The sequence below is a fragment of the Notolepis coatsorum genome, assembly GCF_963971535.1.
Source record: "Notolepis coatsorum genome assembly, chromosome: 5".
Classification (NCBI taxonomy): domain Eukaryota; kingdom Metazoa; phylum Chordata; class Actinopteri; order Aulopiformes; family Paralepididae; genus Notolepis; species Notolepis coatsorum.
The window spans coordinates 173,293,081-173,318,253 of record NC_140169.1 but is presented as its reverse complement, the minus strand read 5'-3'; the positions used below and the strand labels follow the sequence as shown (position 1 = coordinate 173,318,253).

The 25,173-nt window shown below is 45.0% G+C and overlaps 2 protein-coding genes across 2 annotated transcripts in view; one reads left to right on the top strand and one right to left on the bottom strand.

The window, feature by feature from the left end:
• The window catches only part of LOC311229045 (dynein light chain Tctex-type 3-like), a 40,758-nt gene extending 26,754 nt beyond the window's left edge, over positions 1–14,004 (top strand). The window contains exon 5 of the mRNA XM_084315049.1: positions 12,826–14,004. Coding sequence (XP_084171175.1) covers positions 12,826–12,902 — 77 coding nt within the window. The 3' untranslated portion in view covers positions 12,903–14,004. The remainder of the gene's footprint in view (positions 1–12,825) is intronic.
• Positions 14,005–17,757: 3,753 nt separating this feature from the next.
• Positions 17,758–25,173, bottom strand: part of xk (X-linked Kx blood group (McLeod syndrome)) — a 31,970-nt gene continuing 24,554 nt past the window's right edge. Inside the window, exon 3 of the mRNA XM_084314808.1 lies at positions 17,758–18,896. Coding sequence (XP_084170934.1) covers positions 17,950–18,896 — 947 coding nt within the window. The 3' untranslated portion in view covers positions 17,758–17,949. The remainder of the gene's footprint in view (positions 18,897–25,173) is intronic.

Here is a 25,173-nt window from a genome sequence, read left to right as displayed (position 1 = left end):
AAAGGCCTCGCTAGAGTAGGTTTTGAGGTCTCTAGATGTGACTGTTTTGTGACAGCCAGCCTTTTGTTTTAGCTTTTTGCGGGTACAGAATATCATATAATGATCACTTAACCCGCATGCTATAACCCCTTTATTGGAGATCATGGACTTGTCAGAGGTCAGGATGTGGTCAATGGTAGTCGGAGTTGATGTTGAGTTGATGTTGATGTTGATGTCCGTGTTCCAGTCCCCAATAAGGATTTTCTCTACGCCCTCCACCCCAGCTAAACACCCATCAAGTGAGTCATAGAAGCCACTGTGTTCTGGTGGTCTATAGATTGTGCCTATTAGTACTGATTTTGCCCTTTCAAATAAGATTTCAATCCATACAGTTTCAATCTTGTCATGGTTAAGGTTAGTACGGTTGCTGCATTTGGTATCTTTGTGTATATACACACAGACGCCACCTCCATACTGGTTTCTATCCCTCCTGACGATTGAATAGTCCTCGATTTCTATCTCTGGATCCTGAACAGATGAGTCAAGTTTTGTTTCTGTGAAACATAATATATTAGCCTTACCGTTTAAAAACAAATGTCTGATTTCAGCCAGTTTGGGTCTCAAGCTGTTTATGTTTAAGTGAAATATGTGAAGTCCATTTGTGTTTGTTATTTTATTAATGTCGTCTAGCTCAAAGTGATTTTCCACTGTGGTGTGTGGTTGTTCTTGTGGCGGTAGGTGGGGAGGGGGGGATGGGGTCCTCAGGGGTGGACGGTATGGTCTAAAATTTATATCACGGTATAATTTGAAGCATAGACGGTAACGGTATATATCACGGTATCATCGTTTTTGATAAATTTTTTTTTAATTTTATATATATATATATTTTTTTATAAAATATATATATTATATAATTAGACTTGTACTGGTATTATCTGCGAGACATCGCCACCACGCAACAAGCTCCACTGTCTGTGTGTACTCTAGTAGCCTCCAGCTACGGCCAGAATTCTCCGGAGCTGCACCTGGACCTATACTCGAGTAGCCTCGAGCAGAGCTACGGCCAGGATTCTCCGGCGCTGCACCTGGACCCTATTGTATTGGTATTATAACGTTAGCAAGCCCTCAGCTCGAATACGCATCGAATCAGTGTTATAAGACATTGATATCATGAGCTATCTGTAGCTACTGCATATATAACGTTAATACAACGCCTCAGTGAATTATTTAGTTCAATGGGACATTTCGTTTTGAACGGTGAACTAACTTGTGTTAACGTGAGCTAACAGGTAGCATACACGTCTCTAGTACTAGACTTTGTGGAGCGTTTGTTGATGTCAGGAGCTATCGGTAGCTGGCCGACTAGATACCGTTCGGTTAGACAATGCCCCATCATGTATTAAACTAAAAGTGAATAGTTGACTGGGTCATTTTGTAACGGTAGCTAAGCTAACGTTAGCTCAGGGAGACGCCGACAGCTCCCGTGTCCCGTCCCACTAGACTACTAGACCCGTGTTTACATGCGTGCGGTAGGGGCTGGCACGCCCACTGCGCGAAGCCTCCTAAATAACTTTTTCCAGTTCGCACATATCTATTATCTATGACTAATTCTATCTATTTTTAGGGGCAAATGCCAGTGAAATAGTCGCGCTGTGGTTACATGACGTCATTGCTATTTTAGAGCTGCACTACCGGTTACACCGTCACGGTATACTCAAAATCCATACCGTAGAGCAAATTCATACCGTTTATACCGTATACCGTTTATACCGTCCACCCCTAGGGTCCTGTGTTCATTGTTGTTAGGAGGGGGGGTGGGGATGATCCTTTGTCCTCTGCTGGTGTCTTTGGTCAGTGTGAAAGCCCGCGACGTGGTGGGGGGGGGGGCTGTTCGCTGTCCACAGATGTGTCTGGAGGCCCTCCGTTGTGGGGGAGGGGGGTGGGTCAGCCCTGTGTCCTGGCCCGGTTAGCCTAGCTGTCCTGGCGGGGCTAGCCGAGTCAACTGGCGGGTCCCTGGTGATCTCGTCCCTTGCAAGCTCTCTCCCTCTCGGCTCCTCTGTATGGGCTTCGGTGAGGGGATGTCGCCGCCTGCTGGTCGGTTGGTGCATCCGCTGGCTGTTGAGGAAGCTGTGTTGACGCTGTCCTTGGCCGGCGACGGTGTGAGGATGAGCTGTTGATTCTTCGCCTGTCGGCGTGTGAAAAAAGGTCCTGGGTTTTGATGAATGTCTCCAAACAGGAGCAAATACAATAGAACCATCGATTTTCTATCAAACTTGCCTGTCGGGGGTAGTTTCTTGCGGTCCGGGTTCGATGTTAAAACTCTGTGAACTGCTGCTATTCCAATCGCTGGGTGTTTATGCTCCGAGCCTTTCAGCAGGTAAAAGTCACAATGGGACTGTTTATTTGCGCATTCTTTACTTTCCACTTCTGTCTGGAGTTGATTCAGTGGTGAGTTAATGTACAAGTCCATAATCCACAGGAGGGAAAGTAAAAGATTTGCAAAATACCTTGTCGATCTGTAGCGTTTGTTTTGCCGGGAGCTGTTTGAAATGCGACCGTCCATGTCGAAGCCGGATGACATGATGACATTTCATGTGCACGATTCTACACTCACTCACACCGGATCCATTAGATGACTCACACTGTACAGGAGAGTCAATACCGGATTGGAATATAACGACCTAGTTAGCTCAATGCAGCAATCCTACTGCTCCTACTGCTCCGTATACACCAATTGCTGTGATATATTCCCTCATGACTACAGAGCCAAATACCAAAGGCCTGATATCCAAATGTGTAGACTAATTTACAGACCACTATATTCCATCTACACAATGCTTGAGGGAGTCCTGGGAGAGAGATATTCAGGTGGACATTCCAATAGACACCTGGGATGAGGGCCTCCACAGCAGGCACGTGCACACGTATGCCTCTTTTCCATTGCATAGTACCTACTCGACTCTACTCTACTCTACTCACTTTTGGTACCTGGTACTTCGTTCGTTTTCCACTGCAGGTAGTACTCCGTAGTAGAGCCCAAGGGGTGCCCAAGGGTGCTTGAGCACCTGCCCTTTTGAGCCTCATAAAGTGCCCTTTTAAAAGAATTAAAGAAAAAAAAAAAAAATTTAAACCGTTGCGCATATAGACTGCCCTTCCAACTGAAAAGTGTCAGGATAGAATCAAAATATTAGGTAAAGAGAGAGAGATGCCCCGTATTCCATTGCAGTTTGCACGGCCTCCTCAGCGTGCCTCTCCTATATATTTTATGCATAGCGTGGGTGGTGATGATGATGATGATAGAAACCGCTGTGGCGCAATGCTGGTATTACACTCATTGAGGGACACGAAGAAGTCAAGTCCGATGGAATTTGGGAATCTCAAATACAAATCGGGATTGGAATAAAAAATGCATTTATATTAAACAATACAGAATATACAGCACTTCTTGGGGGTCTGTAGGGTAAGCACTTATTCCCTCCCCCCTGAACATTTATGGAGAACAAAATAAAAAAAAGTGAGCTCCTGCACTGATTTATTATAGTTCAATATTCAATATTTGATCACCAAAACTCTCAAAAAAGCATAAAAAGGGGGGCCCCTCGCCCAAAAAGGCCCCCCAAAAATCGGGCTTGTGCGCTTCGCACGCTCAGTTCAAACATACACAGGTATAGTGCCCTTTTCAGCCTTTGAGCACCTGCCCCTCTAAAGTCCTGTGCGCACGTCCCTGCTCCGCAGTATCCACTCTTGTTCTATTAATCCCAGACATCAGTTAATTCAATTTAAGGTGATGCATAGACTTCATTATTCTTGTACAAGATTGCACTCAATATACCCCTCAGTCTCACCACTCTGTACTAGGGATGCACGATATTGCTTTTTTGACACCGATACCGATAACTTTATGCTCCTCAAGCCGATAACCGATATCGATAACCGATATTTATTGTATTATAAAAAAAAATTTAATTATTTATTTTTTTATCATTTTTTTTTTTTCAACATGAAACAAAACATATCACAATACAATAATAATACATAAAAAGACTTCCCAGGACAATAACTTAACACCAACTTAAATGTGACCTAACCAGACAACAGTTTTGACTGATAAAGTGACCATATTTATTTTTCCAAATGAAAATTCACAATCCGTCAACAGCTTGTGGTGCATCCAACCTAAGACGCTCGAAGCTTTTTGTTCTTTTTTCAAAGCGGAGCCTTGAAAAAGAGGCTTTGAGTGGACACATCACCACCTCACATCACCACCACAACAACGGGTCACCTGCGGCATCACCACCGCCACGGTGTTGGGGGCCCGCGACGACGGCGCGAGCACGCTTGTACCTATTGACGAGTCGTTTGCTAAATTAAATAAGTTTGACAGAAATGACCCAAGGGCTCAAGCCGCTAGCTTTTAAGCAGTCCTTGGTGGTGCAAATTAACCTGGCTACTACGGAGCAATAAGTGACTGCGTATTCAACCAAGGGTTGCATCACAGCCACGAAAGGGGCTAGCTTTGCTTAGCTCCTCGCGTCGTTGTGGGCTTCTAAGTTAACATAATAACACACCGTCGTGGCGGTGGTGATGCCGCAGATGACCCGTCGGGCTGGATGTATTGCAAGTTGTTGCCCTTTTCCCTCCTTGTGGAACTTCTGCATTGCATTTATTACAAATAGCAAGCGATCTTTTTCCTCTGAAACTCAGAGTACCGACGCGGCCATCTTTGTTGTTAACGTTAACTTGCGTGGCTACGTCACAGCCAAGAAAGGGAGCGCTGGATTTGTGTAAAACGCCCTGTTCCTAAACCACACGCTGTCAGTCGTAGCACAGTACTGACAAAACGGGAGGAGCCTACAGTCAAAACAAACGCACTTCATTCCAATTCACCCACACCAAATTTTTTTTACCAAAAAATATATTATATTATCGGAGCTAGACAATAACGTTATCGGGTTTATCGGGATGACGTCATAATTGCTGATATCGGCCCGATAATTATCGTGCATCCCTACTCTGTACCAGATGTAAATCTGCTGATGGCTCACTGGGTCACCTCTTCTGGTTTTGCCCGAAGCTCCATAGGTTCCAATGCTACTCAAACATCTACACCCATGACTTTCCCCCAGACCCAATAGTGGCTATTTTTGGCTGGTCACATAATTTGACAACACTCAATTACTCTGAGATACAGACTATACCGTATGGCATGGTAATTGCAAAGAAATGCATTTTAATGCTGTGGAACAAAGAAATAGTACCACTTTTCCAAACCTGATTGACAGAACTCATTAATATGCTACACATGGAGAGAATACGCTATGAGAACGCAGGGCAACCCAGCAAATTTAAAGACATTTGGCTAGGGGTGGACGGTATAAACGGTATACGGTATAAACGGTATGAATTTGCACTACGGTATGGATTTTGACTACCTTCATACCTTGTGACCGGTAGACTAGAGCAGCTAGTCACAGCAGTAGCAATGACGTTAATAAATAAGAACGATATTCCATTTGTTCCATCCAGTTTAATAAAAGAAGAAAACAATATACAAACAAGTCTCGGACGACTGCAGGTGTATTTACAAGTAGCGTCTCAACTTCCTGTTCCGGTCGCTGCGCTACTGTGCAGGACCGTCTGTTATAGAGGCGCTGTCTAGATATTCTCTATCTCCCCCAGAGTCTTTAACATACTGTGTAAAGGCTGAGAAATAATAATAAACGAACACACAAAAATGTGGACAAATACCTGTATAACCCACACCCAGGTTATGTGACTATAAATCATGTGTCCATTATGTGACTAGCCCATGGAATAGTCCCTGTGCCAGGCAGGCACTCTGGTCGCCCTGGTGGATCGGCGTAAGTCCGCCCTAGGTGCAGGGGACGACACAGTGGGCCCCGGTGGGGGATCGGCTCCCGGGTCCAAAGGGGCCGGTGGTGACGCCTGAAGGATCGTGTGCGAAGCAGGCGGCGTCCCACGCCGGGGTTGGCTCGCCAACGTGAGTACCGGTGGCGATGTGGGGGACACAAGGTCGCAGTTGGGGTCAGGCAGACGTGGTGTGACAACGAGTGCTGTGGTACGGTGACACGGGTCGCCAGGTCGTCGTAAATTGATCGAGGAGGTGGAAGGTTGTTGCGAACAGGGCTGAACCTGCGCAGGAACCTCCTGTTCCGAAGTGTGATTCTGCCCGAGCATCGATCTTGACCACATATTGGTCATGCTGGCGTACCTCCACAACACTGCCTGTCCTGTCCCATTTGTTGGGGTAGGGCCCTGTCTGGTTCTGTACACGGACCATGTCCCCTACCATGAGTGGCGGGAGGCGTATTGTGTGCTCCGCCCAGGCATCCGCTGTGCGGATGTGGCGTTTGCGGAGAGCCTCCTCCCTTGCCGTCAGTGTCTCACGCCAGGTCTCGTGTGGTCTGTACTTCCCAGGTACAACCGGGATGAAGTCACGAATCGGGCGGCCGAAGACACACATTGCCGGAGATATTTTTGTGTCAGGGTCAGGTGTGTTACGATATTGCAGGATCGCTCTCTGCACAGCATCTGTGTCAAGCTCCCCCTTTGGGCCGGTGTTGTCAGTGATAAGGCGTTTCATTGTCTTTACCCCAATCTCAGCACGGCAGTTGCTGTGGGGGAAGGCCACAGATGAGAGGCGGTGGTGTACGCCCCATCTGTATAGAAATGACCTGGTCTCGGTGGAGGTGAACTCTGGGCCCCCGTCCGATGTGAGCTCTTCTGGCGTCCTGTACGTCACGAAGGCCCGACGTAGGTGATTTATGAGGCCGGCGGCGCCCCCCCGTCGCCTTCGAGATGATCGGCCAGTTTGAGTACCGGTCCACCGTCACGAGGTAGTGCACGCCCCTGTGCATGAAGAAGTCCAAACACACCGCCTGAAAGGGGTAAACAACTGGGATCGGCGGGGTTGGCGGCGCTCCAGGCTGTGAAGGTGCCATCCGGTGGCAGTGCTCGCAGTTCCTCCGAGTGGCGCTGATGTCAGCCGACATGCCTGGCCAGAACACAGAGGATTCTGCGTGGGCGGTCATCATCGATACGCCCTGGTGGGCAGCGTGTAGGGCGCTCAGCACTTCTCTGCAGAGTGAGAGTGGTATAATTACCCTGTCCTTGTACAGGACCACCCCATCAGTTGATGTGATGTTCTCACGGTACTGGTGGAAGTCACGGATCGTCGTCGGCATCTCGAATTTTGAGTCGGGATGCCGTCCGTCGCCATTTCCTCCAGGGTGCGCATCTCACCATCGCTGCTGGTGGCCTCCCTGACACGATCCCATGTCACTGACCGCAATGATTCAAGGCCCGCAGCACACCATGCCAGGTCATCCTCCTCAGTGTCGTCGTCATTCCCTGGCTCGGTCTGGCGTAGGAAGGACAGTACATCAGTGTGCGTACTGGGTGGGAGGTGGGCGTTGTCATCCGGAAGGTCCATAAGTGATGGCCGTCTGGTGCCAACCGGCCTACGTGACATGGCGTCCGCCGCCTTGTTCCTCATGCCCGGGACATGCACTATGCGGAAACGATAACGCAAGGTCTTCTCCTTGAGGTTCCGTAGGCGGGGGTTTGGTATATCATTGAGCGCCCTGTCTGCAAGGAGTCTCAGCAGCGGCTTATGGTCTACCGCTACAATCAAGTCCTTGCATCCCAACACAAAGTAGCGTGTCTTGTCCAATGTGTCCGCGACCGCAAGAGCCTCACCCTCTATGGGCGCGTATCTGGACTCCGCCGCATGCGTGAATCTGCTGCCAACCAGGGTTATCTTCCACCCATCAGTGCAGCAGAAGGGTCTGACTGGCATACATCGGCAATGTTTCTGGAATAACCAGAATCCAATGCCCTCCTTTGACCAGTCCGTGGCGATACATGTTGGCCTGGTATTGTCAAAAATGCGGACACCACGCTCAATTTCTTCAATGATCACATCCTTTGACTCACGGAATATGTCTTCCAACTCCGTGGACCACTCGAAGCGTTCTCCACTCTTCAGGAGCTTCCGGAATGGCTGCATACGCTTGGCCATACTGAAGGCGTAGGCCACCTGGTTGACCAGCCCGAACCACGACCTGATGTCCGTGACATTACGTGGTTGTGGAAAGTCGTGTATCGCCTCCAGGTAGCGACTGCACGGTCGCACGTCAGTCATGGTGATTGTAAAGCCAGCGAAGTCCACGTGGGTGCGCTAAAAATGAACTTCTCCGGGTTGAGAACTATTCCATTCCGGCCGCATATGTCCAGCCACTGGACCGCCTGGAAGTAGCTCTCCTCAATTGTATCTGACCATAGTAGCGTGTCGTCTATGCACTTAGGCAACAAAACTATGTCCGCGACAACCTCGTCGTACCGTCGCGAGTAACCGTCCCCCGATGCCATGTACCCCTGCGGGGCCGACAGGTACCGGTAGCGGCCCCATGGGGTTATGAACGTCGTCTTGTGGCGATCGTCCTTGTGTAATGGGACGCTGTGGTAACCGTTCCAGGCATCGAACACAGTCTTGAGTTTCCCGTTAGGCACACATCTCGCTTGGTGGAATGGAGATTGGGTGTGGTGGGTCTCGCGGAGTGCATACTTGTTCAGGGCCTGGAAGTCGACAGTGCGTCGCGGTTTGCCTGTCTTCTTCGCGCAGATCACCATGCGATGACACCACGTCACCGGTGTACCGATTGGTACTTCCTCCAACACACCGAGGCGGACGTCCTGGTCGAGGCCTGCCTTTACCTCCTCTTGCCAGTGTAGGGCCACGGGGATGGGGGTGTGACGGGCAACCGGTGTCGCATCCTCATTAAGCATGTGGCGGAGTGGTGGGCCGGTCATTTTCGGTAGTGTCTGGTGGGGGCATGTGTTAAATGTGCTCTGAGCGTACAGTTCTAACAAGTGTCTCCGTAACGCCTTCCTGTTAGCCTCGATCGCCAACATGGGGAGTGTGGTCGGCCTGGTCGGCGGTAGCGGTCATATATATTTATATGTATATAAATAAGAACGATATTCCATTTGTTCCATCCAGTTTAATAAAAGAAGAAAACAATATACAAACAAGTCTCGGACGACTGCAGGTGTATTTACAAGTAGCGTCTCAACTTCCGGTCGCTGTGCAGGACCGTCTGTTATAGAGGCGCTGTCTAGATATTCTCTAGTTAACGTTACTTGACGATTCACTCGACGTTTGCAGTGGTTGTTGCATAGTGTTTAATTGTACTGAGTTTTTCTCCACTTGCTCACAGACTTTGCCATATAGTTTGGGCATTTCAATTTGGCTAAGGAGGCTGAGAGGAGACTTGCTTTAGCGCAGCAACGTGCTAACGTTAGCCGCTAAGCTAACGTTCTAACGTGACTCCGCGGCACCAGTTTCATTAGTGAGGAAAGGGGGGCGGGGGGTATATTGACGAGGCTTGACAACAGAGGTTCAAAGATAACTTCACATTTATTGGCTAGTCGTTTCTTTATATCGCTCGCTTTATCCATCGGTCTGTTGACAATGACATGGTCTGACATCATCAACTACGGCAACTTAAGACGCTCAAACCTATTACATCACGCTCTCTCTCTACGTTGTCAAACATGTACACTTAAGTTATGTTGGTGTTTCATTGTGTTTTTTGTATCCACGTTTTCTCCTATTTTTTCTGTATTTTTCCTCCCATCCCAATTTGTAGTTGTTATGCCAATTCCCCCCTCCCCTTCCTGGTCATTGCGCGCATTTGCCCCCCACTTGCCCGTCTAGGGAGCCCTGAAGTCTATCAGATGCTTCCTCCGATACATAGGAGACAGCCAGCAGCCTCTTTTCACCTGGCAGTGAGGACTGTCATTGGTGAAGTGTAACGCGTGGAAGGGTCACACTACCTTCACCAACTCCCTCCCTCGCTGTGCAGGCGCCCCGACCGGCCTGTAGGAGTCGCTGCCCACAACTACCAGAACACCACCCACCGGCTTCCCTCCCGCTGACACTGCCAATGGACCTGTCTCAAAACCCTGCCCTCTTTTCTTGATCCTCCAATCACAGCTGTCGCTTACCTCTGACTTCCTCGTACAAACAAGTCAGAGGTAAGCGACAGCTGTGATTGGAGGATCAAGAAAAGGGGCAGGGTTTGAGACAGGGACAGCCGGATTCAATACCAGTGTCTCTGCGGTGGTAGACAGACGCTTAGTCCGCTGCGCTACCCGGCCGCCCTGAGTTTTATTGTGTTTGAGTTGTTTGAGGGAAAGAAACCTCCTGTCCTGCAGTAGTTTTTATTTTCACTTTGTGCCGCTTGATTTTATTGTATTTCATAATACAAGAGTACAGTAATAGCTGCCAGTGTTTTACCCCTTCAGAAGCATTTATATAGACATTTTAAGATAAATGAATATACCGTGATATATACCGTTACCGTCTATGCTTCAAATTATACCGTGATATAAATTTTAGACCATACCGTCCAGCCCATGATTTGGCAACCTTTTCTTGACTATCTATCTTAAAACTAACAAACGACTAGATACAATACATACTGTAGATACTAGATAGATATCTAAAACAATGTGAACTTATAGAGCACTGTTTTCTGTTTGTTTTTGCTATGCGTTTGTTGTGTGGTGTTTCTTCCCTCTGCTCCTTGCTCTAAAGGCATCAACTGAAGGGTCTCTTGATGGCCTGATGGTATTTTGTACAAAGACTATAACTGGACTATGTGGACTGAATGGCAACTGTGAAGCTGTCCTTTACACAAAGCCATGTAAAAAGACTGTCTATTATAGATATATATTCTCAATCTCTGATTTTATATTTCTATGTCTAACACTGGTAAGAGACACGAAGGAGTGACTGGTTGTCTTGTTTTTTTATTTAAATTTTTTATAAAAGAATTTGGGAGGGTATATATATTTTGTCTGTCCTGTCTTTGTTTGTATCTGTTAAAACATTGAATAAAAATAATATCAAGAACTTGAGAAAAAGTGAGATTGAGGACAGTCATCGCTGGAAAATCGCGCCGCCAAATGGCACAACATTTTACACCAGCAACACATCCGCTGAGCGTGAAGTCGGTCGGATGAGCGGTTCTCGAGATATGCAAAGAATATTATAGAATTAATATAATAATATATAATAGTAGTCCTTTATAGTTAGACTACTTCCCTCCACGTCACTGTACTGTAGGATTGAATGTATTTTCACATGCATCAATCTAAAAAAAAATCCCCAGAGATATCTTCTAAAGGTTCACAAATACCCAATGTTTTTTCCATAAATAATTAAGTAGCATACTGTTGGCTGTATTAATACATTGGGATCTGCAGTAGCACTCAGTGTTAGACATATGGTACACATGGATCATTAACAAATGCATATCCCCACTGGCATGCATCGGTTTCAGCTTAACTATGCTTGCTAGTCTTACATTGCACGGAATCAATTGATGCTAAACATCGCTCCGAAGTTTAACTTTCTTTGGCGCGACACATTCAATCTCTAGACCACAAATGTAAACTGAGCTCACTTTTTCAGGTGTAATTTGCTGCAGAAAACACTGTCATATTCAGGCTTATACAGTCATTGGATGTCCATCTAACTAAAGTGTTTTGAGAATTTCTTCGCTTCAGCAACACTGTCGCCATAAATGTGACCATTTACGGATAACTGTAGATGAGAAGTGTCCACATAAAACAGTATGCACACACACATAACCTACTTACTAGGTACTGTATGAGGCGACAGTAGCTCGGGAGGTAGAGCAGTCGTCAGGTAATCAATTTCAAGTTTGTTTATTATTTGTCAGAACAAAATACAGAATAATTTATAATGAAATGTTTGTTTCTGTATGAGCCCCTGAGAATGTGCTACATACAGTAAAAATAAAGTAAGTACAAAAAAATTAAGAAGTAAAAGTAGGTAAAGTCAATATACAATACAGAGTAAAATGTGTAACAGTGAGGTAGAATGCAGAGGTACAACACTTGGGTAAGGGTGCAAATGAGGTATGAATGTTGTGCAAATCTCTTTAATAATAGATACATTTAAAGTGAGTGGAGTGTTTGTTTAAAGTGAGTGTGTACATGTCGATCAGGATGTGTGTCCAGTCAGTGTGTGTAGATGATGGGTTGTTACTTGTTACATACTGTAGTGTCATTGTCATTGAGCATCCTGATGGCCTGGGGATAGAAGCTCCTTCTGAGTCTCTCTGTACTGGCTATGAGGCTCCGGTAGCGCTTGCCTGACCGCAGCAGTTCAAAGAGGCAGTTGGTTGGGTGACTAGAGTCTTTGATTATTCTCTCAGACTTGGCCCTGCAACGCTTGTTATAAACGTCCTGGAGAGTGGGAAGCCCACCTCAAATTGTGAGTGGGAAGCCGCTCCTCCTGGGGCAGCGTGTCGAAGTGTCCTTGAGGTTTCCGGTTCGATTCCCGCTCTTCCCGGACAGCATGTCGAAGTGTCCTTGAGCAAGACACTTGGCCTAGGCTAGGGGCTGCATGATTCTTGCTAAAATGTGAATCACGATTTTTCTCTTAAGAATTGAGATCACGATTCTCTCACATGATTCTTATTTTTCGTCATTTAAAAATAAAGTAAAAAATCAAGAAAAAATAATTTCAAAAATCGTCATTTAGAAATGAGATTGCGCTATCTTTTTCGCTTAATCGTGCATCCCTACCCCTAACTGCTTCCGATGAGCAGGTCGGCACCTTGCATGGTTGCCTCTGCCGTCGGTGTGTGAATGTGAGTGAATGGGTAAAATGTGAGAAATTGTAAAGCGATTTGAATAAACGCGCTATATAAATGCACCATTTTTACCAGTTTTGCTGTGGATGACAGGGTATTTTGTGTGTGATATGTGTGTTTTGTGATTATCTCCTAGGAAGCGCTACAGTCCGGTGGGAGAACCGCACCATGTACTGTGTGGTCAGCGTCTTCGCTGTGGCCGTGTTGCTGTGACGATACAGAACCGCGTTGTGCTCTCAGTCAAAACCTCTACTATACAGCACAGAGCCGCATTCAGACAGGCACGTACCTGATACCACCAAGCCTGGGAAGGTCCTGTGCTGAATATACTCATAGCAAAAAGAATAGTTGTGCAGAAATAGCTTCCATCACTCCACAGTCATGAACAGGATATTCCTGTGGCGAGAGCCATGTGCTTTGTGCGAGTCAATAACCTCCGCATTCTCTGGCAATGTGAGGAAATATACAGAATAGCTGTTGCTCTGTAGGGACCAAGGGAATGACAAACACCTGAACCTCCAATTGTTATTGTTGTAATTTTGTACATTATATGTTGATGTGTAAAGAAATGGGGTTACTACGGTAAATCCTGAAAAATATTCTTGACCTGGAAATGTTTTAGCAAATTATCAAATGCCCATAAACCTTTGAAAAGGTAATGGAAATCTAAAATCATGGTCATATTTGAATCATTTAGGCCTATGTAAATTAGAAAATATAAATTACAGGAGTTGTAAGGTCAAACTAGGTCAGAGAAACTGGTCGTTGCGATATTTATATATATTCTTTGCACAATTCCAACCCTTAGCCACAGTAAAGCTTTCATAACACGTTTACAATGTAATAGTCAAATTAATAGGCTGAGCATTCATTACTCAATTCTTGTTATGGACATTTTGTATGAAATTATGGAAAAACCCTGTAGAAAGGTTATATTATCAGTTGATCAACAAATGTAAATGTCCAGTGTGTAGAGATCAGTCGTCCTAGTTATCTGGTTAAGAACATTCCTAAGTAAAACTTGCTAGAATGCTAGGTAGGTCATTCACAACTGATGTGTTATTTAAGAATACTGTATGAAAAGATGACTATTTATTTTAAGAAAACCCTTTTTAATTGTTGGCCCTGGTTGTATTTTAGTACCAATACCTAACTCGCTTCTTGTATCAAGTGCTCCTACTGGACCCCACTGACAAATTCATGCTTTGTAATGATGTGTGAACACCTGGGACTCTGTTGGAAACTAAGTGTCAGTTGAATTAATTCATTGTTGGGTCACTTATCTTGCAGTTATTAAAAGGTATTATTTAACAAACTACAATTTCATTGCATCTGAGTGAATGTGGATTATTTTTTAAACCAGCAAAAAAGTACAGGTGCTATTTCCCTTATTCTTGCCATACAAAAGACACAGACGCATCACATGAAACAAGTGTTTGTTTGCTGTGAATAGTTTATTCAACTTACATATTAAGGCAAATGTTGAAATGGATGTTCGATTATGAAATAAATTAGTTTAATTGTAAATTCTTCCAGATAGGGCCCAAAGCTCAATCACATGAGGTCTGGCTATTTCCAGTCGAGCTATGTCAGTCAGACATCATTTTAAAGGTCCAGTCTGTGATTGCAGTTATGGCCCCACTGGCTTTGTTTACAATTTGTGATTTATTGGAATGAAATCTTTACACATATATAAAAAAAGAAAAAAAATTGCCTGCTCCTTTGATACATGCATGTAACAGCAGGGGAGGGGGTGTAAAACGGTTTTATTAGACACTGGAATAAAACAAGACCTGTATTTTGAGTTGAGATAGGCTATTTCTAGAAACCAAATTTTCTATCTACAAGTCAAACTCTTCCAAGAATACCCCAAATTAAGATGGTAAATAAAAATTCAGATTGTAGCTTTAAATCACCGTTCCGATTTAAACATCTATTTCTGAATAGCCCACTAGAGGTCAGCGCAACATAAGTATGGAATGTCAAATGATGTGCTCAAAAACGGGACAATATCACATAGAAATATACATTTACTTTTAAGTTTTCAATAGAATAAAAAAAAATTTAAATACCTCTTTCTACATGATTGTGTTAACACATCGATCTATATTGTTTTTACTTTTAAATGTTAGTTTGGCTTCAAAGTTTGTCTGTGTGATACCCACGTTTTTTTCACCCATGTGCAATTACACAATAAATGAGCAAGTGTAAAGAAAAAAAATATCCACACACAGCAACACATTACAGGTGGAAACTTGACAGACATGTCACCCTTCCAAATATATTGAAACAGTTTCAAACGGATACATCTGTGGACAGACTTACTGCTGATGAAGACATTATAGCACAACATGATTTAGCGAAACCTAAATAGGCCTACATCCAGTCAAAGCATCTCTCGCGACAGCTGGCGCAGTGGCGCTGCTCAAGAGTTGAACCGAAGCCACTAAAAGTCCTTTTGTAAACGTGCAAGAACATGATGCGCAGAGAGAGAGTCCATGCTTCCCAGTATATTTGATGTTTGATATTTGAAAAATTGGTCTCTCCCTACGTACAAATAGTGCTTGGAGATCCTGTCTCCCTCTGGTATCTTGAGCACATCACAGAAGCAGCGCATATCATGATAAAGCTCTTTTCAACAAGTAAAAAGAAAACATAACTAGAGGGTTTGGAAAAACTGTACAAAACGGTATTGCCCACAACTAAGTAGTAGCACACTACTACACGTACAGGAATACAGTGCCCTCAAATTAAGTTATACACATGCATACAGTCATGCCACCGTGGGAAAAGAAACCTCCTAAATACAATCAGTCCAAATACATGTCTTCTTGTGATCAGTAATGCAGCATATAATGTACATTTAAGTGGATTTTGTGAATGGAACATTTTCTAATGCGAGGGAAAGTTATATTATTAAAAAAAAAAGCATAATGCAACATTTGGGTCCCATGTGTCGTTCTTGCCTTGATAATAGTTCATACATTCGGCTTATTTTTGGAGCTTTTTCTATACCCATTTTGTGCCAATTCATTGAAAATAAAGCGTTGGTTTTTGTTTAACCTGATGTTTGAAAGGATTATGTAAGAAATGCTGTATAAAAGCAATAGCATAGTCAAGATAATGTGATATAGCAGTTAATTGACACTGGTGTGCTGATCTATGGAACTTCCCTACAACCAATAACAACAATAAAGTATGGTATCGTACTGCTTATATCACATACACGCTCAAAGGGTGGAGGGTTTTGAGATTGTACCACGATACAGGAAGAATTCAATGCTTCTTATTCTTTAGAACACTGGATTAAGGCACAATAGAGCAATTTTTTTCTTTTCTCCGAAAAAGTTACGCCTCAGATATTAAGACCAATTGTGGTGATTTACATGGGTTTGAGTTGATGTGTATCATCTTACTGTACATGTGAGATTAGAATTTTGAAAACTGAACATTCTAATGATGGTGTCATTAATGGAAAGCTATAGAGGGATATAATTAGTAGAAAACGTTCTAAAATAAACACACCTGAAAGGGTTAATGGTAAATCTGGAACAAAATGGCTACTAAATATTTTCGTAATGATCAAAGATGATGAAGAATAATCTGAAGCATTGCATCAAGGCAAGAATAACATACTGTAGGACTCGCATGTCAAAAACACTGGTATTGTGCCAAGGAAAGATTCAGGATTTTAAGTAGCCTATCCAGCCAATCACAAACCAAGGACACAATCCAAAAGTCTCAATACAGTCTACGTCAGTTCAAATGCCTAGTGCTTGGTTGTCTTAGGACATTCTAAATGTTTTCACACTGGTGCCCCCCTCACTGAAGAATTGGCAGCAGCTTACCATTAGCATTGTTTGCAACCCAATGGGGAATGAAACCGTTGCTCTCAACATCACATTCTGCTTACTTCCATAGGCTGTAGTTACACAAGGAATAAATCATAGAAAAAAGGATGAAAGTACTTTAATCCAATTTTGACAGATGGTTTCCTTTACGGTCAGCATTTCCGACCGTTCTGAAGTTCGTGACACTTTCTCAGAAAATTATTATTATAGATTATTTTTTAATAACTGACGAAGAAAACAGAAAAAAAACTAAAAAGCATCTTCCTAAGAGGAAAACAGATTTTTGACTAAATAAAAAAAATACACTCACTGTTATCTTTGTTTTTGTGGCAAAATCGATGGCTATTGTTTTATTGGGCAGTCCTAGGATAGGTTTCCAAAAACCTTGAGTCGTCCCTTTAATTAAAAGGCTTCAGTAACACTCTAGTAGTCTACTGAACACCACCTCTCCTCGATCTCTGATTGTACATTGCCTGCCCTTAAAAAGGACATGTGGGCTCCAAGTCATTCTTGCCTGGATACAAAAATCATAATCTTTTACCGTTACTGAAAAAATTGGTAGTTATTTTCTGCCGATGCATTGGAAGCCAAATGGCAGTGGTGAAAAGTTGCCATTGTGATGAAATACTGTTATCTGAGGAAGAATTCCTCTTTCCTTTCTAGACACCATATTAAAGGCACAATAAAGCAACTTTTCCGGGGGAAAAAGGATAATATCAGATATTAGCATGGGCATTTTAGTCAGATGTGGTGACTTTCATGGATTTATGTGGTGTTTAGCACACATCCTCAGATACTATGGAAGCCCAAGGTGATTACCACACCTTGACTTTTGTACAAAGCAAGAATGACTTGGAACACACATGTCAAAAAAGACTGGTTATTCAAAGGGCTAGGTGCACTATTGTTCAACCCAGACCTTATTAATATGTTGTTTCCAATCGTGTATTATTGTGCATAGCTTAACCCTGCACTGCAGCTAAACAGTGAGATTAAACACAGTCCAATAGGGCAATCATTTAAGGCCTTCAAAAACCACGTTAAGTCTACTATTTGAAAACTGGAAACTCACAGTACTGACAGTCTTTATATGTTGCAAATATCTTTGCAATCTTTTGATCAGGTTTTATTGACTTAATTTTGCAAATTGGAAACATTTTAATGGTCTGGGGTTAAAAAACAGTGAACCCATTTGATTAATTTGCTTTGAGGGTAGAAGTTACAATTATGGACTAAGAACATAAGTCATGGTGGCTGTGCATGAGATTAAGGTCTCATAGGTCTCAAACGTGTAAACTTAACTGACAGTACAGTAGGGTCCGTGTCGCACTTCAAGTGTTACAGGGAGAGGCCTGTCCCGTGCAATCAGGCTCCTCTGAATGGCACATCGAAATGATTTTGCGACGCTTTTACGCATAGCCGGACACACCGTGGCCGACGTCACCGTTCATCTCCCCGTCTACACTCTGGCCCGTGTCCGTCGGCATGTCATAGGCGGTGTCATTGAGCATGTCATAAGTCGTGTCGTTGGGCACGTCGTAACTGGTGTCATTGGGCGTGTCATACGCCGTGTCACTGGCCGGCTCTCGGTGCGTCGCGGCCGCGGGGCTCGGCGGCTCCAGGATGGTCTTCTTCGAGGGCCCGTTCCCCTGCTGCGAGGGAGTGCTGCAGATCAGACACAGCAGGGCGGAGCAGTTCCAAAACCCCTGGGTCATGCTGGAGGAGAACAGCTTCCGGCAGGGATGGCAGAACTGATAGAACACCAGCATGAAGAAGATGCCGATGGTGTAGGCCACGAGCAGCTGCAGCATGAGCAGCGGGGCGCATGTCAAACTGTAGAAGTCCGTCTTGTAGACGTACCACAGTAGCAGGAGCGTGGCGTTCTCCAGGAAGCGCAGCATGTAATACACGGCCATCCGGTACCAGTTCTGGGACTTGTCGATGAGGTCCGGGTCGTTGAGTTTGAGCTGCACGGCCGACCAGCAGAACATGTTGATGCCGGCGTAGAGGAAGGTCAGCAGGCAGAGCACCATGGTGGTCCCGACCCGGGTCAGCGTCTTCTCGATGTTCTCCGGGAACGGGGAGTGGCTCTGCCAGAACAGAACCCAGGGGTAGAGGAAGAACACCAGGAAGTTGAGCAGAACCACGGGCAGGACCCAGAGCTGCAGCACAGAGCTGAAGAGCACCAGCACCACCACGCGGGTGGCGATCTCAAAGCTCCGCCACAGGAAGATACAGAGATAGGCCGTGGGCCGGACGTCCACCTCATAGTCTTCGTACTTGATCTTGATGGCCAGGATGTTGCAGCGCAGAGCACCGTACACGATGGACAGCATGGAGATGACCATTAAGGTGCCTGAGAAGGAGAGGGAGAAAGAAAAATATGAGGACAATATCACATAAGGCTCCGAGGCTCTGCTTATCATGTGTCCCCACAAGTTACAGGTTGGCACTCATCCACACACACACACACAACACACACATGCACACACACGCACACACACACATGGACAACCCAGCCCCTGATCTGATTTGCATCGATTGTCGGAATAGAGTCACTGTTTTTCATGATCAATAGCAGAGTGTTACATAACATCACTTTGACTCCTCATGAAAACGGCATCTGCTTATTTCCAATATGGCACACAGTGCAGCCATGCTGTGGACTGGTGTGTGTGTGTGGGGGGGGGGGCTGAGAGGGATGATGGGAGCTGTGATGGCCATGTCCCTGTGTGAAGGGGCTGGGGGGGGGGGGGGGGGGGGGACCAGTCGATACTGTACTGCCTGCGGTCTGAGACAGGGCTCTCAACAAGCTAGCAGTGGCTTTATCTCTGAAGTGCTCCAAGGATGAATAATACACTGATAGTAAGACAAGAGATCAGATGCAGACAGCAGACCGACAAGCACACCATACACACACACACACACATGCAAAATGATAAAATACTACATAAGATTGACTGGGAGACACATTCATTCATAACCATGGTATTTGGGTTCCTGTTATGGTCAGCAGTGCACCCTATACGGTTTGATGCACCAGTCACTGGAACTTGGGAGTCTTAGTGGACGGTTTGAGGACTTGCGCCTCGCGTTAATGTCCCTCCATAGTCACCGCCTGATTAATATTTTATAACCCAGTTAGGGAAACGAACTTAAGGATGGTTCTTTGGGGGCTCTGTGTCACAGCCTACGGTAAAAAGAAAAAAGAAATGCCTCTCCTCTCCACACTCCTCTAATAAGGTTGTGTCTATCATGGCATCATTGATAAGATGAGTTAGCAATATGAGACTGTGCTTATTGATAACCATACAACACTTGGATGGTTAGAATAAGAGCGTAGCCCAGGTGTGGAAAGAGTTGTTTCAATTTTCCTTCTCTAATTTCTTTCTTTTGATTCACATTTTGTATACCGATGTAAGCAGATCGGTCTTTCATTTGCCAAAAATCTCCAAACTTCCCAGTTTGCTGGCTGGCTACTCCCAACAAGACTAGAAATCTCTGGTCGTATAACCTGCGACTATCAAAAACGGAACAACCTGCTCACAAAAAGAATGTTGCTATCAAAACTCTCCCATACCACACCTAACTAGACTAACTAGACCCCATAGCTCCCATGGTCAGTTATGCCTTATGTCTCTTGTACTAGTTTTATTCCATGTTTATAGTTGTATTCAATTTAGCTAAGAGTTGTGTGTTGATGTTTGGGTGAATTATTCATCTGTAAATTGGTAACTAATTCAGTCTTGTGACTCCTACATGCCAGTACTACTACTACTACTATTACTACATGCTGGTTTTTCCATCGAGTTCATTGAGAAATAACTGCATCTTAAGTTGATTGATAATGTGTGGGAATGAGTGTGCATGACAGTGTACACTGGGAGCCAGAACTAATCACCAAAAGGTCAGCTGGTGTTTCAGACAAATGTTTCCTGGCACGTGGAGGACAGCATTTTACCCCGAGACAGAAATCTACTCATGAACTTTGCTCGTCTAGAAAACTAGTATTTATTTTGCCACCGGACCAACCAACTATATAAAAAGAAAACTTGAACTATTATCAGACAGCCACCTGTTCACACTGCCCGGGAGGGCCCAGACAGAGCTGGCGAGACCTGTGATCTTGTGTACTGTTACGACCCTGGCTCAAAGGCACGCAACCTATGTGCAAACCAACACCAAAACCTGTGTTTAACCCAAAAGACTACTTTAACAATGAATTACTGGTACAAACTAAAGAACAAAGAAGGGGAGAACGTGACAAGTCTCGGTTAGAACACACTCCTCTAGCCACAGTCAGAGTGCATGTGTGTCTCAGAGACTGGTTTTAACCTGCCAGCAGGTATCCAATCAGCAGTAATTAGCTAATTAGCAGCCCTCACCTGCATGCCCAGTGACACAGGAGTGATCAAGCTCATGGTACATAACACCTCCCCCACCTAAATGGTTGCCCATGAGGCAACCATCACACATCAAACCCATAAACAAAAAATATTGTGACCCATTAGTTGTCAGGGCCACTACCACAACAGCGATAACGGGCCGGCCCCTGTCGAACACGACCACCAACGTGTCGCATGCTCCCCACTGTGGAACATTTGCGAATGCTGTGTAAAACAAAAAACAACCCTGTCCCGACTCTCGGGCAAGCTAGACCTCACAAAAGGTTCCGCCACTGCGGTATATGGCTGGAGTGGGGCAGGCGCCTCCTCCCCTGAGGCGTAAGACTTAGGACCCCATCGACAAACCAAGACCTTATCATATATGAGCTCCATTTCAACAGGCCCCTCCACCGATACCGACCTGTCAAAAATAGACTGCAAACCAAAATCAATTTGAGAGCTAAGCTCACTGCGCTCAACAGGACAGAACACAGAAAAACAAAAACATGGATCTCTGATACCACCACAGCGCCCATATCCATCCCACCTGGCACTGGCAGTTCAGGATACTGCAAACCGTGAACATCCAGAGTAGGATGTACCGCCTCAGGTACAGCCCCACCGTCCCTGGAACATGGCAATACATCAGTCACAAAAGCGTCTGGAACACCATCTAAAATGGCGTCACACAAAATAACATTGTCCTGATCAACTCATCAGACCAGGTCGCGAAGGCGGCTCCTGCTCCATAGGACACAGGTAACTAGGTTGACTATCACACCTAGTGCATGGCAGAGAGTCAGTGTGGACACGTGAATCAATGTCAGAATCATCAACTGACATACTGGGACCATCCCTGCCCACAAGTGAAACATCAGGGACAATAGAGCTACTGTGGGAAGGCTGGCAGCCTAAGTCAGGCCTTGTAGCCTCTTCAACTAGAACGGTGTCACATGAATCAACAGCATCTCTCATAGCATCCTTCCCACACTCATCCTCCAATTCGTTCGTGGCCTCAGCCACCGTACAGGCTGGGAAGACCTTGAGACACTGCGCTGCCAGATCATCTCCTGCCACATGCCTATCCGGCACGCATGTCAACTCTGGTTTCACCACCGGGCCTGACACAAAGGCACAATCAAGAGAATCATTATGCAGAGGTACATCCACAGTGTGCTTTCCAAAATTCTCAACAGGTACACTTTTCAATTCAACAAAGAATGTGTCACTAAGTGTAATGTCACAAGTCGAAGTATCAACAACATCACTTTTGTCCTTTGACATTGCCCGTGTCACAGCACACACAGGGAACACTCCTGGATGTTTCTGTGCCAGCTCATTAGGGACCTCAGAAACCACAGGAATGGGAGTTACAACTGGAGTAGCCAACACTTTGTCACCAGCCAAATCATTCCCTAGAATGAAGGACACCCCTCTTATGGGAATGTGAGAACATACCCCCACAACAACATTGCTAAGGGAGAATTGAGTGTGACCTCATGCAAAGGTGTATCCACAAATCCACCTCCAAAGCCACGAACAACGACACCGGAATGCAAAGAACACTTTTCTGAAAACGGCAAAATCCCCTCCAGAATGAGGGACTGAAAAGCACCGGTATCTCTCCAAATTGTTATAGCCTGTTTGGACTCTAGTGCATTAGTCAGAGAAACAAATCCATCCATCATAAATCTTGAGGAACCCTCGAGCTCTTTGTCCACACGTTTGATACTTTCCCCATCACCCTCTAATGTTGGCATAGGTTTTCTGCATATGGTTTCTACCAGAGCCACAGTTTTTTTCCTTTTCAAGCACCGGGCACCCAGCAACGATATGACCAGGCTCTTTACAGTAGAAACATATAATCCCTTCTGGGAATGCACTAGCAGAACCACCCCGCCTAGGAGGTGAAGTTAACTGACCAGCAGACGCAGGTTTTGGGAAACGGCCCCCCTGAACAGGACGCCTATCCCTGGACTCAACACGGTAGTCCTCCACAAAAACGGACTTGTGTGTCAACACAAACTCATCAGCGAAGACAGCAGCGTCGCCTATCTTCGATACCCTACGTTCGTTTAGATGAGTGGAAACGGTATCAGGAACACATATTTTAAATTCCTCTAGGAGAATCAACTGTCTAAGCTGCTCTCTTGACTCTGCTTTCTGAGAGGTGCACCACCTGTCAAACAGGTTCTCCTTCTCTCTTCCAAATTCAACATACGACTGTCCCTCCGACCTGCGATAACCTCTAAAACGCTGACGATAGGCCTCGGGGACCAACTCATAAGCCCTCAATATGGAAGCTTTAACAAGCTCATAGTCAGCACTTTGTTCAAGGGACAGAGCAATATAGGCTTCTTGCGCCCTACCAACAAGAACACACTGCAGCAGCAGTGTCCAGGCTGTATCAGGCCACTTCAATGTGGTTGCCACCCGTTCAAAAAGGGGAAAATACCTTTCCACATCCTTCTCAACAAAAGGAGGCACCATAGGGCTGGGCGATAAAACGATAACGATAACTATCGCGATAAATTATTTCCTCGAAATAAACATGAAACGTGGTCGCAAAGTTTCGATATATCGATTTTCCAAGCTTGGATATGAGCACACGCACTAACAACCAATCAGTGAAGGAGATGGCCGACAGTGAAGGAGACCCGCGGTGCACCTCTGGGTAGAGAGGTAGGACTCTAGTAGTAAACAAGGCTGGCTAGGATAACTAGCTTGTACGGCGCTATTTTATATATTTACGTGCCGAGTATGTGTGTGGCGTGAATTCTGAGGCCACGTTTATAGTAGTGTGGGGTATACAGTGGACGTCGTTTCAATATATTGGGGCGGAAGAGAGTATTTTAGGGTAATATTTAGTACATCGTCATGGAATACACCGCTTAGAAACAACAGGCTGGCTAGGATAACTAGCTTGCACGGCGCTATTTTATATATTTACGTGCCGAGTATGTGTGTGGCGTGAATTCTGAGGCCACGTTTATAGTAGTGTGGGGTATACAGTGGACGTCGTTTCAATATATTGGGGCGGAAGAGAGTATTTTAGGGTAATATTTAGTACATTGTCATGAGATACTCCGCTTGTCGGCTAACTGCTAACGTGCGCGGACTGATGACGACATCAACATTCGCAGCAGCAAAACAAGTCTATTATATATATCTATGCTATTAATAGCCCGTCCATCGCCGCCGGGCATAAGAAGTTAATTAAACTTGACAGACATTATATCGACGATAATTATCGATATCGAGTTATATGAAAATAATTTTATCGCGATAACGTTTTTGGCCATATCGCCCAGCCCTAAGGCACCATCCTAATATTCCTGCCTACATCAAAACCGGATCTGAATGCAGAGCCCCCGCCTGCAAGGCAGCATGCTTAAATTCAAGCTCCTTCTGCGCACGCTCGTGTTCCAGCAACATGTGTTTCTCCTTAAGCTCACGCTCCTCTTTCCTCTCTCTCTCCTTAAGCTCACGCTCATGCTTGATTGATTGATTGATTGATTGAAAACTTTATTAACAGATTGCAGAATGGGTACAATACAGTACAGCTCAATACACACAATTGTTAAGGGGATGCAGACCAGAGAAAGACTTTCGTCTTGTTTACATCAGGGTCCCTCACGCTCACGCTCCTCTCTCCTCTCCTCACGCTCTTGTAGCAGCTGCCTCTCCTTAAGCTCATGCTCATGCTCACGCTCCTCTCTCCTCTCCTTAAAGGGGAACTATCTTATAAATGGCCTTTTTGAGTGTTTAGCATTGTTTCCTAGCTATGTGAACTTATATTAATATGATCTATGTCTCAAAATTCTCATATTGGCGCATTCTTACAATTCTCTTCTCACAATATTCACCCTCACTGAACTGAGTCATTTGAAAATGTGCGCGATATGTGATGTCAGAAAGACACCGCTGCATGTTAATGTTCAGGCGACGACGCCGCTGCGCAGTGGTTTAGGAGCCCAGGCTCAAAACGGCTCGAGATCTTGAGGTAGAAAAATGCTGTTTTTGAGGACTTGATTAGAAATACAAAACAATGAATTAAAAAAAAATATATATTACAGAGGTGTTCCATAGACTCACAGGAATTGTGTAAAAGTGCCCAAATAGTGAAAGAAATAGTAAAATAGTTCCCCTTTAAGCTCACGCTCCTCTCTCCTCTCCTTAAACTCCAACTCTCTAATCCTCCACTCACCCTCGGCACCAGATAGTAGCGGAGACGCGTCTGACAAAGTA